This window comes from Entelurus aequoreus, linkage group LG09 (genome assembly GCF_033978785.1).
Source record: "Entelurus aequoreus isolate RoL-2023_Sb linkage group LG09, RoL_Eaeq_v1.1, whole genome shotgun sequence".
NCBI classification, from domain to species: domain Eukaryota; kingdom Metazoa; phylum Chordata; class Actinopteri; order Syngnathiformes; family Syngnathidae; genus Entelurus; species Entelurus aequoreus.
The window spans coordinates 77,804,232-77,819,559 of record NC_084739.1 but is presented as its reverse complement, the minus strand read 5'-3'; the positions used below and the strand labels follow the sequence as shown (position 1 = coordinate 77,819,559).

At 40.0% G+C, this 15,328-nt stretch overlaps 1 protein-coding gene across 7 annotated transcripts in view; it reads left to right on the top strand.

Annotated features, from left to right (window-relative positions):
- The window catches only part of ehbp1 (EH domain binding protein 1), a 409,577-nt gene that overhangs the window by 299,195 nt on the left and 95,054 nt on the right, over positions 1 to 15,328 (top strand). For 6 of the 7 annotated variants that reach the window (XM_062059493.1, XM_062059495.1, XM_062059492.1 and 3 more), the window contains 2 exons: positions 26 to 129; positions 13,921 to 14,044. In XM_062059493.1, the coding sequence (XP_061915477.1) occupies positions 26 to 129; positions 13,921 to 14,044 (228 nt within the window). The remainder of the gene's footprint in view (positions 1 to 25; positions 130 to 13,920; positions 14,045 to 15,328) is intronic. The other variant, XM_062059494.1, reaches the window with a different exon arrangement.

The window sequence follows — 15,328 nt, the reverse complement described above, 5'->3', positions numbered from 1 at the left end:
ACCTCATCGCCATTGCTCCCCGCAGAGGTGAAGAGACAGAAGTCTGCTCCTGAGGACCTGAAGAAGACTGAGGGTGACGGTTGGGGGTCGCAGATGGACATCGACATCCGTAGGCCGTTTGAAGAAGAGGTGCGTCTGTTTGCTAAATCTGCCCTTTTCATACTTTAAACAAGCTTTCTGCGGGTCTTTAAAAAGCATAATGAGTGATATTTTTTTAAAATCAGATGAATCACAAATAAAGACTGTGATTAGTCACAGCTTGCATCATACTTGCCAACCCTCCCGATTTTCCCGGGAGACTCCCGCATTTTAGTGCCCCTCCTGAAAATCTCCCGGGGCAACCATTCTCTCGAATTTCTCCCGATTTTTCCACCCGGACAACAATATTGGGGGCGTGCCTTAAAGGCCTACTGAAACCCACTACTACCGACCACGCAGTCTGATAGTTTATATATCAATGATGAAATCTTAACATTATAACACATGTCAATACGGCCGGGTTAACTTATAAAGTGACATTTTAAATTTGCCGCTAAACTTCCGGTTCGAAACGCCTCTGAGGATGACGTATGCGCGTGACGTAGCCCGGGGAACACGGGTATGCCTTCCACATTGAAGCCAATACGAAAAAGCTCTGTTTTCATTTCATAATTCCACAGTATTCTGGACATCTGTGTTTGTGAATCTGTTTCAATCATGTTCATTGCATTATGGAGAAGGAAGCTGAGCAAGCAAAGAAGAAAGTTGTCGGTGCGAAATGGACGTATTTTTCGAACGTAGTCAGCAACAACAGTACACAGCCGGCGCTTCTTTGTTTACATTCCCGAAAGATGCAGTCAAGATGGAAGAACTCGGATAACAGAGACTCTAACCAGGAGGACTTTTGACTTGGATACACAGACGCCTGTAGAGAACTGGGACAACACAGACTCTTACCAGGATTACTTTGATTTGGATGACAAAGACGCAGACGTGCTACTGTGAGTATGCAGCTTTGGCTTCTAAACATTTGATCGCTTGACCGTATGTGCGCAACTTTTTTTTGCGTGTGTACGTAACTTTTTTTAAATATATAAGCTTTATGAACCTTGGGTTAGGTGAACGGTCTTTTGGGCTGAGTGATTGTGTGTGTTGATCAGGTGTTTGAATTGTATTGGCGTGTTCTATGGAGCTAGGAGCTAGCAGAGGAGCTAGGAGCTAGCATAACAAACACGCAGGTGTTTTTATGCAGGATTAATTTGTGGCATATTAAATATAAGCCTGGTTGTGTTGTGGCTAATAGAGTATATATATATGTCTTGTGTTTATTTACTGTTGTAGTCATTCCCAGCTGAATATCAGGTCACCCCCCGGCTCTCACAGCATCTTCCCTATCTGAATAGCTTCAACTCCCCACTAGTCCTTCACTTGCACTTTACTCATCCACAAATCTTTCATCCTCGCTCAAATTAATGGGGAAATTGTCGCTTTCTCGGTCCGAATCTCTCTCACTTCATGCGGCCATCATTGTAAACAATAGGGAACTTTGCGTATATGTTCAACTGACTACGTCACGCTACTTCCGGTAGGGGCAAGCCTTTTTTTTATCAGATACCAAAAGTTGCAATCTTTATCGTCGATGTTCTCTACTAAATCCTTTCAGCAAAAATATGGCAATATCGCGAAATGATCAAGTATGACACATAGAATAGATCTGCTATCCCCGTTTAAATAAACAAAATTCATTTCAGTAGGCCTTTAAAGGCACTGCCTTTAGCGTCCTCTCTCACCTGAAACCTTCACCCCTTAACAGCCGCATGCTGTCTAGGCGTCCGCTTTTCCTCCATGTAAACAGCGTGCCGGCCCAGTCACATAATAATGTAGCGTTGGACGAGTCGAACAATGGTCTTTACTCGAACATGTCAAGAAATGCTGACACGTTGTATGATCTTTTAACTTGTTTAATGATAACGTTAATTTCAAGGCATAGTTGGTCAACAGCCATACAGGTCGTATAAACAACTTTAACACTGTTACAAATATGCGCCACACTGTGAACCCACACCAAACAAGAATGACAAACACATTTCGGAGAACATCCGCACCGTAACACAACATAAACACAACAGAACAAATACCCAGAACCCCTTGCAGCACTAACTCTTCCGGGACGCTACAATATACACCCCCCGCTACCCCAAACCCCGCCCCCCCAACCCCGCCCACCTCAACCTCCTCATGCTCTCTCAGGGAGAGCATGTCCCAAATTCCAAGCTGCTGTTTTGAGGCATGTTAAAAAAAATAATGCACTTTGTGACTTCAATAATAAATATGGCAGTGCCATGTTGGCATTTTTTTCCATAACTTGAGTTGATTTATTTTGGAAAACCTTGTTACATTGTTTAATGCATCCAGCGGGGCATCACAACAAAATTAGGCATAATAATGTGTTAATTCCACGACTGTATATATCGGTATCAGTTGATATCGGAATCGGTAATTAAGAGTTGGACAATATCGGATATCGGCAAAAAAGCCATTATCGGACATCTCTAATAATGAGTGATTCATTTTTTAAAATCAGATTAATCACAAAGACTGTGATTAGTCACAGCTTGCATAAATAACATTTGCTGAAGAAAATACCCCAATATTTTGATATAATTGCAATTTGGTAGTCAGAATGTCATACAGGAATGTTTTGTAAATGTTTTACTGAACTGCAAGTCATTGATGTGCTCAAACCTTGGTGACAGTAAGTACAGAAATAATGAAGTGCACATTTTGAAAGTCAGTGGTGTGCCGTCAGGGCCAGCAAGGCCTTCTCTGCTGGCCTAACGTAACCAGAAATCACGATCATAATTCAAGATAAAAGTAATTTTTTATTAACTTTCCTTAAATATCTAAAAGTAGAGATTTCCGATAATGGCTTTTTTGCCGATATTCCGATATTGTCCAAATCTTAATTACCGATTCCGATATCAATATATACAGTCATTGAATTAACACATTATCATGCATTATTATTGGGGGGGTTGAGGTAGGCGAAGTTGGGGGGGGCGGGGTTTGGTGGTATCGGGGGTGTATATTGTAGCGTCCCGGAAGAGTTAGTGCTGCAAGGGGTTCTGGGTATTTGTTCTGTTGTGTTTATGTTGTGTTACGGTGCGGATGTTCTCCCGAAATGTGTTTGTCATTCTTGTTTGTTGTGGGTTCACAGTGTGGCGCATATTTGTAACAGTGTTAAAGTTGTTTATACGGCTACCCTCAGTGTGACCTGTATGGCTGTTGACCAAGTATGCTTGGCATTCACTTGTGTGTGTGTAAAAGCCGCATATAGTATGTGACGCTGTTTGTATGGAGGAAAAGCGGACGTGACGACAGGTTGTAGAGGACGCTAAAGGCAGTGCCTTTAAGGCACGCCCCCAATAATGTTGTCCGGGTGGAAATCGGGAGAATGGTTGCCCCGGGAGATTTTCGGGAGGGGGCACTGAAATTCGGGAGTCTCCCGGGAAAATCGAGAGGTTGAAACCGATACCGATAATTTCCGATATTACATTTTAAAGCATTTCTCGGCATGGACATCTCTAATTTTCATGAAGGTGAGAAGCCATAATCAAAATCGAAATCAAAATGTGATTAATTGTCCAGCTCTAACACATTGTAGTCTGGATCTAACACACTGCCATTTTTATCATAACAATGTTAGTTATCAACTGGAAGAATGTGTATTTGCACACGTGCGCATCTTCACAGTGCACACACACACACCACATTCACTCATCTCGGCCTGTGTTTGAACTTGAGTGCACAAAGTGTGTGTGTGTAAAAGACTGCTATAATTTCAATGAGTGTGTGTCAGTGGAGACAGTGGGGTGAATCTCTCTTCCCAGGCAGCCCTCTCCTCTATCGGCGACCCCACATTCACACACACACAAACACACACACACACACACCAGCGCCGCCTGGGCTGCAGGGTTAATGGGTGTTCAACCTTTCCATTATCCCGATCAGCCAAGAATTACCTGCTGAATGATGTTTGCATTAATATAATATATATGGTAATTTCCCTCCTCTTAATTACGGCTGGGCCGAGCACGGCAAGGGGAGTGGGCTGATCATGTGTAAAATTGATTTGCCAAGGAAAAATATGGCGATAGAGCGAGAGCGCGCGGGGAGGGGAGGGGAGGGTGAAGGGCTGCAGGGAAACAACACACACACACACACACACACACACACACACAGATGCACGCTAGAGAGAGAGAGCGAGAGCAAAGGGAAAAGTGCTGGCCTGGGTGGAAGAAGAGAGAGAGAGAAAAAAAAAGTTTCCCCTGCACACTTCTTCCCATTAAGAAAAAGGAAGTGCATCAGCAGTAAAAAGGAGATATTTTCACATGCAGCCTGAGTAGTGAATTTAAATAAATGGATCAGTGGAATAGCCAGTTAATGGCGGCTGTGTGAAGTGTAAACGGTTCCAACGTGACCACTTGTGTGTCGCTTATGGACCCTGAATGCAACGTTTACGGTAAAACTAAAGAAAAGGGTTAGTTAGAAAGCCATCTTTTGCATCCCGACATGTTTGTTACTGCTTCACAATCAATTAGAACGTTCACCATATGTTTTGGACTACAGAAAATCCGCACCCACTAAATTTTTTAGAAGAAAAACCTATTTTTAGGGATGTCCGATAATGGCTTTTTTGCCGATATCCGATATTCCGATATTGTCCAACTCTTAATTACCGATTCCGATATCAACCGATACCGATATATACAGTCGCGGAATTAACACATTATTCAATCAATCAATCAATCAATGTTTATTTATATAGCCCTAAATCACAAGTGTCTCAAAGGGCTGTACAAGCCACAACGACATCCTCGGTGTCGAGTGGGTCTGACATAATATTGTGAAAGTCCAACACATCAGCGAAAGTCCAGTCCATGGTGGGGCCAGCGGGAACCATCCCGAGCGGAGACGGGTCAGCAGCGTAGAGATGTCCCCATCCGATGGACAGGCTAGCGGTCCACCCCGGAGCAGAGTAGAAAAGAAAAGAAAAGAAACGGCAGATCAACTGGTCTAAAAAGGGAGTCTATTTAAAGGCTAGAGTATACAAATGAGTTTTAAGATGAGACTTAAATGCTTCTACTGAGGTAGCATCTCTAACTTTTACCGGGAGGGCATTCCATAGTATTGGAGCCCGAATAGAAAACGCTCTATAGCCCGCAGACTTTTTTTGGGCTCTGGGAATCACTAATAAGCCGGAGTTCTTTGAACGCAGATTTCTTGCCGGGACATATGGTACAATACAATCGGCAAGATAGGCTGGAGCTAAACCGTGTAGTATTTTATACGTAAGTAGTAAAACCTTAAAGTCCCATCTTAGGTGCACAGGAAGCCAGTGCAAGTGAGCCAGTATAGGCGTAATATGATCAAACTTTCTTGTTTTTGTCAAAAGTCTAGCAGCCGCATTTTGTACCATCTGTAATCTTTTAATGCTAGACATAGGGAGGCCCGAAAATAAAACGTTACAGTAATCGAGACGAGATGTAACGAACGCATGAATAATGATCTCAGCATCGCTTGTGGACAAAATGGAACGAATTTTAGCGATATTACGGAGATGAAAGAAGGCCGTTTTAGTAACACTCTTAATGTGTGACTCAAACGAGAGAGTTGGGTCGAAGATAATACCCAGATTCTTTACCGAGTCTCCTTGTTTAATTGTTTGGTTGTCAAATGTTAAGGTGGTATTATTAAATAGATGTCGGTGTTGAGCAGGACCGATAATCAGCATTTCCGTTTTCTTAGCGTTGAGTTGCAAAAAGTTAGCGGACATCCATTGTTTAATTTCATTAAGACACGCCTCCAGCTGACTACAATCCGGCGTGTTGGTCAGCTTTAGGGGCATGTAGAGTTGGGTGTCATCAGCATAACAGTGGAAGCTAACACCGTATTTGCGTATAATGTCACCTAGCGGCAGCATGTAAATACTAAAGAGTGCAGGGCCAAGAACCGAACCCTGGGGAACTCCGCACGTTACCTTAACATAGTCCGAGGTCACATTGTTATGGGAGACACACTGCATCCTGTCAGTAAGATAAGAGTTAAACCAAGACAAGGCTAAGTCTGACATCCCAATACGCGTTTTGATACGCTCTAATAAAATATTATGATCAACAGTATCGAAAGCGGCGCTAAGATCAAGAAGCAGCAACATAGATGACGCATCAGAATCCATCGTTAGCAATAGATCATTAGTCATTTTTGCGAGGGCTGTCTCCGTAGAGTGATTTGCCCTGAAACCGGATTGAAAAGGTTCACAGAGATTGTTAGACGCTAAGTGTTCATTTAGCTGCTGTGCGACAATTTTTTCGAGAATTTTCGAGATAAACGGTAGGTGGGACACCGGCCGGTAGTTCACCATGAGGTCAGGATCGAGGTTAGGTCTTTTGAGTAGAGGATGAATAACCGCTTTTTTGAATGCTAGAGGAACAGTACCAGAGGAAAGTGATAAGTTTATAATATTTAACACTGATGGACCTAATAAAACAAAAAGCTCCTTGATAAGTTTCCCAGGAATTGGGTCAAGTAAACATGTTGTTTGTTTTGTCCCATTTACACATTTTAACAATTCCTCCAATGTTATTTCATCAAAGAGAGAGAAACTATTTTGGAGGGCAGTGTCCGTCGTATATACAGTCGTATTTGTGTTAATAGAACCCAGTTGTAGCTGAGATGCATTGTCTTTAATCTCTTTTCTAATGACTTCAATTTTCTTATTAAAGAAATTCATAAAGTCATCTGCTGAGTGGGTGGAGCTACTGGGAGGAGTCCCTTGTTGGGTTAGCGATGCTACTGTACTAAACAAAAATTTAGGATCATTTTTGTTGAGGTGGATGAGATTTGAGTAATATTTAGCTTTAGCTGAGGTAAGCATGCGTTTATAAGTTATTAAACTATCACTCCATGCTTGATGGAAAACCTCAAGTTATTATTATGTCTAATTTTGTTGTGATGCCCCGCTGGATGCGTTAAACAATGTAACAAGGATTTCCAAAATAAATCAACTCAAGTGATGGAAAAAAATGCCAACATGGCACTGCCATATTTATTATTGAAGTCACAAAGTGCATTATTTTTTTTTAACATGCCTCAAAACAGCAGCTTGCAATTTGGGACATGCTCTCCCTGAGAGAGCATGAGGAGGTTGAGGTGGGCGGGGTTGGGGTTTTTAATGAGTGGTGCAAGGGGTTCTGGGTATTTGTTCTGTTGTGTTTATGTTGTGTTACGGTGCGGATGTTCTCCCGAAATGTGTTTGTCATTCTTGTTTGGTGTGGGTTCACAGTGTGGCGTATATTTGTAACAGTGTTAAAGTTGTTTATACGGTCACCCTCAGTGTGACCTGTATGGCTGTTGACCAAGTATGCTTGCATTCACTTGTGCGTGTAAAAAGCCGTAGATATTATGTGATTGGGCCGGCACGCAAAGGCAGTGCCTTTAAGGATTATTGGCGCGTTTTAAAAAGTCAAAAATTTTACTTTTTGAAACCGATACCGATAATTTCCGACATTACAGTTTAAAGCATTTATCGGCCGATAATACCGGCAGTCCGATATTATCGGACATCCCTATTTATAAATGTTTATTTACATATTATAATTGTTTACAAACGGTGTCTGTAACAGGGCAGTAAAACGGCTGATCAAACAAAACAGAAGTCATTGTCATAGACCCGCTAGCTGCGGAAGCTAGCTCTCCAATCAGCTAAACAGACTCAATAACTCCACGGTGACGTTTCGATGAATTTGTGAATCTGAAACAATACAAAAAGAATGCCGTTGTATGTTAATACTAACACAGACACTCATAATCATGCTAGCATATTAGCTAATGCTAATGACGCTAGAAGCTATGAGTGAAGTTGAAGCTAACATTGTTAGCATTAGCTAATATGCTAACATGTTTACGGGTGTCTGTGTTAGTATTATTACCTTACAATGGCATTCGTTTTGTATTGTTGCAATTTCACAAATTTCTCAGTAAATTCACCAAAACGTTGAGTCTGTTTAGCTGATTTGAGAGCTCGCTTCCGCAGCTAGTGGGTCTGTGTAAATAACTCATTTCACGACGTATATGTCCGCGGCTTATAGTGCGGCTATCAAATGGGAAAAAAATGTTTTCTTCTAAAATTTAGTGGGTGCAGATTATATCCCGATGCGCTCTATAGTCCGGTAAATACAGTATATTGTAAAACAAAGTGTACTGCGTGGTTTGCTGCCGCCTTTTTTCTACCACCTATCATGGTGAAAGATTGTGTGACGTTAAACAGCATGCTGCTAGTAGTGGTCAAAATAAATATCAGTGGAAACCTTGACCGGTTTGTTGTCGACCAGGCAACACCAACAACCAACCAGAAGCTAAGCAGCTTATTGTTTTATTTACTTTATTTGGATATTTATAAAATTTTGCTTTAAATTTAAATTGTTGAGCAATTTGTTTCCCATGTAGCCTCTTCACATGCATTTAATTACATTTAAGAATACCATGAAATCAATGACATTCAGTTCAGTAAAACAATAAAAAATGTTCCTGTATGACACTTAAGCAAATTGTATTAATGCAAGCAAATTATCATGTGATTAATCTGATTTAAAAAAATAATCAATGACAGACTTAATATGAACATATCTCATTTGTGAGAACAACTTCTTGCTGTATGCATTTTCGTGCATATTCTTCTTAGCATTCAAATCCAATCTAACTTTTTTTATATGGCACTTTTCATGCACAGGCAAGTGGCAAACCCAAAGAGATGTACCGGTACATAACAAAACAAAACAAAAAAATAAAAATAGAAGAAGAGAAAAGAAAACACACACACACACACACACACACACACACACACACACACACACACACACACACACACACACACACACACACACACACACACACACACACACACACACACATATAAAGAAGTGTATTTACAACATTAATAATATATACATACTATGCAAATATAAAAAAGCTTGTTGTTAAAAATGAGTTGGAATTTCACAGTAAAAAGGTCACAATTTCACAAGAAAAACTAAGAATTTTGGCTGTATTTTAATAAAACTCTGCATTTTACTCAACGCAATTTTACTTGAAAAACTGAACATTTGTGCAATATTATGATAAAAGTTGGAATTTTGCTCAATAACAGTCACAATTTTACAAGAAAGAAAAGCTTAAAATTGTGGTAAATTTATGAAAAGAGTCGTAATTTTACTCGACAAGTCACAATTTTATTTAAAAAAACTTTAAAATTTTGGCAATATTTTAATAGTAATCTGAATTTTGTCACTATTTTACAAGAACAACAAAAAAAGGCAATATTGTGATAAAAGTCAGAATTTTATATGACAAATGTCATAAAAAGTAATAATTTTACATTAAAAAAGTAATAATTTTCCCAGAAAGTATTGCCCTATTACAGAAACAGAAAGAATATGAGAAATTGTTCCCAATTTTGTAAGACAAAAAGTCGACACATTGTGAGAAAAAGACTGCTTTTAGTTAATTTATTTATTTATTTATTTTTTTGGAATTGGTTTTTAATCTTCATTATTTACTTAGTATTTTTCTACATACATATTATTTTAATTGTTTATAAATTGTGGCCAAAGGGGGCACATTTTAATTTCTTACACACACTTGTTATTACATCTGTTGGCCAGAGGAGGAGCACTTCAAATTTTTACACACACTTGTTATTTCAAATGTTGACCAGAGGGGGAGCACTTTCAAAACCGACACACAGTCGATTTGAAAAATCCTTCCTTTTTGGGACCACCCTCATTTTGATAGATTTCACCACCAGGGGTGCAAATGAGACATTCTCTATTAGATGCAATGCTTTTCCGTATTGGGACCATTATTTATGTCATCACTTGTTCACACCTCCTCATATGGAAGCTACTTTTCCTTGTTGATGTCTCAAGAAGGGTAGAAATACAAGAGCACACACACACACACACTCTTGTGAATGTTACCTTCTTGAGACCTCCAAATAACGCCAACCTCTTTAGGACCACCCTTTCAAAATATATAAAGATTTGTATTTACAGCATTAATATATACATACTATGCAAATATAAAAAACTTGTGGGAAATTAGTTGGAATTTCACAAGAAAAAGGTCACAATTTCACAAGAAAAACTTATAATTTTGGCAGTATTATAATAAAAGTCGTAATTTTACTCAACGGCAGTCAAAATTTTACAAGAAACACTGAACATTTGTGCAATATTATGATAAAAGTTGGAATTTACTCAACAGTCACAATTTTACAAGAACAGCTTAAAATGTTGGCAAATTTATGAACAGAGTCATAATTTTACTCAACAAAAGTCGCAATTTTATAAGAAAATTTAAAAATGTTGCCAATATTATGAAAATAATCCGAATTTAATTTAGCAAAATTATGACAAAAGTCATCATTTTGCTCAAAAAAGGCACTATTTTACAAGTACAACAAAAAAAATGGCAATATTGTGATAAAAGTCAGAATTTTATATGACAAATGTCACCATTTTGCATTAAAAAGTAATCATTTTACATAAAAAAGTAATATTTTACGAGAAAATATTGCACTATTATGGAATCATAAAGAATATGAGAAATTGTTCCTAGTTTTATGAGAAAAAAAGTTGACACATTGTGAGGAAAAGACTGCTTTTAGTTAATTTCTTCTTTTTTTTGGAATTTTTGGTTTGGAATTGGTTTTTAATCTTCATTATTTACTTCAAGTTAATACAGTATGTCTTTATGTACATATTTATTACATTTTTTTAATAAATTGTGGCCAAAGGGGGCACATTTCAATTTCTTACACACACTTATTATATATGGTGGCCAGAGGGGGAGTGCTTAAAATCTTTACACACACTTGTTATTTAAAATGTTGACCAGAGGGGGAGCACTTTTAAAACCGACACACAGTCGATTTGAAAAATCCCTCCTTTTTGGGACCACCCTCGTTTTGATAGATTTCACCACCAAATGAGACATTCTCTATTAGATGCAATGGTTTTCCGTATTGGGACCATGATTTATGTTCTAACATGTTCACACCTCCTCATATGGAAGATACTTTTCCTTGTTGATGTCTCAAGAAGGGTAGAAATACAAGAACACACACACACACACACACACACACACACACACACACACACACAAAGAGAGAGAGAGACACAGCACTGTTGATGATAATAAAGCAAAAACATGGCATCGCACCAAGGATTTGAGGTAAAACTGGAGAATAACTCAAATTAATTTAAAAAATAGTATAAAACATATGATAAAATGTATGTAAAAATAATTATAATATAAATATTACATTAATAAGTTAATCAAAGCATAACATTCAGTAAAAAATAGTAGAAATATTAATGATTAAAAAACAACACAATGAAATAACAAAAAACAGATGATTAGTGGAAAGCCTGATTAAAAACGTGTCTTTAGCCTTTTTTTTCTAGCGGTGGGAAGTTTTACTGCGGTTTATCATGTTTGCCGTTTATCGTTACATCCCTACCAAGAACCTGCTCAGAGGCCTAGTGGTTAGTGTCCGCCCTGAGATCGGTAGGTTGTGAGTTCAAACCCCGGCCGAGTCATACCAAAGACCATAAAAATGGCACCCATTACACTCAGCATCAAGGGTTGGAATTGCGGGTTGAATCACCAAAAATTATTCCCGGGCGCGGCCATCGCTGCTGCTCACTGCTCCCTCACCTCCCAGGGGGTAATCAAGGGGGATGGGTCGAATGCAGAGAATAATTTTGCCTAACAAAAACATTTTAGGGTACATTAAACATATGTTTCTTATTGCAAGATTGTCCTTAAATAAAATAGTGAACATACAAGACAACTTGTCTTTTAGTAGTAAGTAAGCAAACAAAGGCTCCTAATTTGTCTGCTGACATATGCAGCAACATATTGTGTCATTTATCGTTATATTATTTTGTCAAAATTATGAGGGACAAGCTGTAAAAAATTAATTATTAATCTTCTTGTTCATTTACTGTTAATATCTGCTTACTTTCTCTTTGAACATGTTCTATCTACACTTCTGTTAAAATGTAATAATCACTTATTCTTCTGTTGTTTGATACTTTACGTTAGTTTTGGATGACACCACAAATTTAGGTATCGATCCGATACCAAGTGGGTACAGGATCATACATTGGTCATATTCATGTGTCCAGGGACATATTTCCTGAATTTATAAACATAATATAAATGTTAAAAAAACGAAAGAAGATTTTGTGATGCTAAAAAATGTCAATGTAATCATAGTAATATCGACAAGATATGCTCCTGTACTTGGTATCATTACAGTTGATGTCAGGTATAGATCCATCAATGGCGTTTGGAACCGCTAATGACGCCGGTGAGCTACTTTGTGTAGTGAAGCATGTTTAGCTTTTCCTCGTCCTGCAGGGATGATACTTGTAAGAAACTTATTTTGTTTGTTGCCATGGAAACACGGATTAGTGATTTAGAAGTAGCTACAACACTGCCGACTGCCGATGGACTTTAGCCGCCATGTCTTAATGTCATCAAAAGGTTCAGAGAACCTGGAGAAATCACTGCACGTAAGCGATGATTTTACGGACCTTCGATCCCTCAGGCGGTACTGCGTCAAAAAGGGACATCGGTGTGTAAAGGATATCACCACATGGGCTCAGGCACACTTCAGAAAACCACTGTCAGTAACTAGAGTTTGTCGCTACATCTGTAAGTGCGAGTTAAAACTCTACTATGCAAAGCGAAAGCCATTTATCAACAACACCCAGAAATGGAGATGTCCGATAATATCGGACTGCCGATATTATCGGCCGATAAATGCTTTAAAACGTAATATCGGAAATTATCGGTATCGGTTTCAAAATTATCGGTATTGATTTCAAAAAAGTTACATTCATTACTTTTTTAAAACGCAGCTGTGTACACGGACGTAGGGAGAAGTACAGAACGCCAATAAACCTTAAAGGCACTGCCTTTGCGTCCCGGCCCAATCACATAATATCTACGGCTTTTCACACACACACAAGTGAATGCAAGGCATACTTGGTCAACAGCCATACAGGTCACGCTGAGGGTAGCCGTATAAACAACTTTAACACTGTTACAAATATGCGCCACACTGTGAACCCACACCAAACAAGAATGACAAACACATTTTCGGGAGAACATCCGCAGCGTAACACAACATAAACACAACAGAGCAAATACCCAGAACCCCTTGCAGCACTAACTCTTCCGGGACGCTACAATATACACCCCCCGCTACACCCCCACCTCAAACTCCTCATGCTCTCTCAGGGAGAGCATGTCCCAAATTCCAAGCTGCTGTTTTGAGGCATGTGTAAAAAAAAATAATGCACTTTGTGACTTCAATAATAAATATGGCAGTGCCATGTTGGCATTTTTTTTTTCCATAACTTGAGTTGATTTATTTTGGAAAACCTTGTTACATTGTTTAATGCATCCAGCGGGGCATCACAACAAATTTAGGCATAAAAATGTGTTAATTCCACGACTGTATATATCGGTATCGGTTGATATCGGAATCGGTAATTAAGAGTTGGACAATATCGGGATATCGGCAAAAAAGCCATTATCGGACATCTCTAATTATTAGCCATTAAGGAGGTGTACTTGGAGAGCCGAGTGTTTTCTGAGGCGGGTACTCGGTGGGAAAAAGTTTGAGAACCGCTGTCTTGTTGATGAGTGGACAGAATTACTTTCTTTGTTTTTGGCTTCCATCCATGTCTGTGTTCCTCCATTCTCTTTCATGCCGTATCGCTCTACCCTTCTTCTCCTCCTCCTACCTAACCGTGTTCTCTCTCTCTCTCTCTCTCTCTCCCTCCCTCCCTCCCTGGCGGCCGACAGAAGGCGTTCAAAGACGCGAGTCAGTATGTGGTCGGGGAGCTGTCTGCGCTGGAGAGCGAGCAGAGGCACATAGACGCCCGAGCGGCTCGCGTGGAGAAGAGGCTGCGCTATCTCATGGACACAGGTACCCCAAGCCCAATTACACTGGAAAAACTGTTTTGGCAAATTGAGCGTACACACACACACACACACACACATGGAGAGAGAGAGAGAGTGAGAGAGAGAGTGAGGCGTCAACAGGAGAGAATCTTTGAAGCCCGTGGCGCCCCCACCCCGCCCTCACGGTTGCGCAGGGTGGGTATGAAAGGAGGGGGCAAGGGAGGAGAATGGGCGTGAAGGGAGGGAGAGAGGAGTGGGTGAGGGGATGGGAGAAGAAGGGAGACCTCTCTGGGTTGGGGTGATAAGGGAGCCCTTCATGGGGGGAAACGATAACTGGGCGTGATAGCGCAGCCCCGGCCCAAAGTTCGCTTTTGCCAGCCAGCCCGCGCACTATTGAACAGTGCGCTCAGCCATGCACGTCCGGACACACACACACACACACACACACACACACACACACACACACACACACACACACTCCCCGAGTACATATCTGGCCTCGCTTGATATGCCGCGTAAGGAAGGACGGGGGTGAGTCAAAGGCGGGCAAAAAGTAAACGCGGGGTGTGTTTTGGGGGGAATGTACAAAAAAAAAAAAAAAAAAAAAAGGTGACGCGAGCGTTGACACAGCTGACAAACCCACGCGTGCAAAGTGCGCGCGGAGACGACTGAGATTGGGCCGAGGGTGATGCCTTGTTGAGAAGACATGACACCGCGTGAGTGGAATTGGATAATAACGTACTGAAGCTTCTCCCTTGACGGCCATTTCACACACAGCTCCTGTTTTATCTCCATTTATATCTGCACTTTTTTGTAAATGCAAACATTCTGCACCTTATTTTGTTTATGCAACATTCTGCACCTTGTTTTGGAAAGGCAACATTCTGCACCTTATTTTGTAAAGGCAACATTCTGCACCTTATTTTGTAAAGGCAACATTCTGCGCCTTATTTTTTTAAAGGCAACATTTTGCACCTTATTTTGTAAATGCAGACATTCTGCACCTTATTTTGTGAAGGCAACATTCTGCACCTTTTTTTTGTAAAGGCAATATTCTGCACCTTATTTGGTAACGGCAATATTCTGCAGCTTATTTGGTAAAGGCAGCATTCTGCACCTTATTGTGTAAAGGCAACATTCTGCACTTTATTTGGTAAATGCAACATTCTGCACCCTATTTTATAAATGCAGACATTCTGCACCTTATTTGGTAAAGGCAATATTCTGCACCTTATTTGGTAAAGACAATATTCTGCACCTTATTTTATAAAGGCAACATTCTGCACCTTATTTAGTAAAGGCAACATTC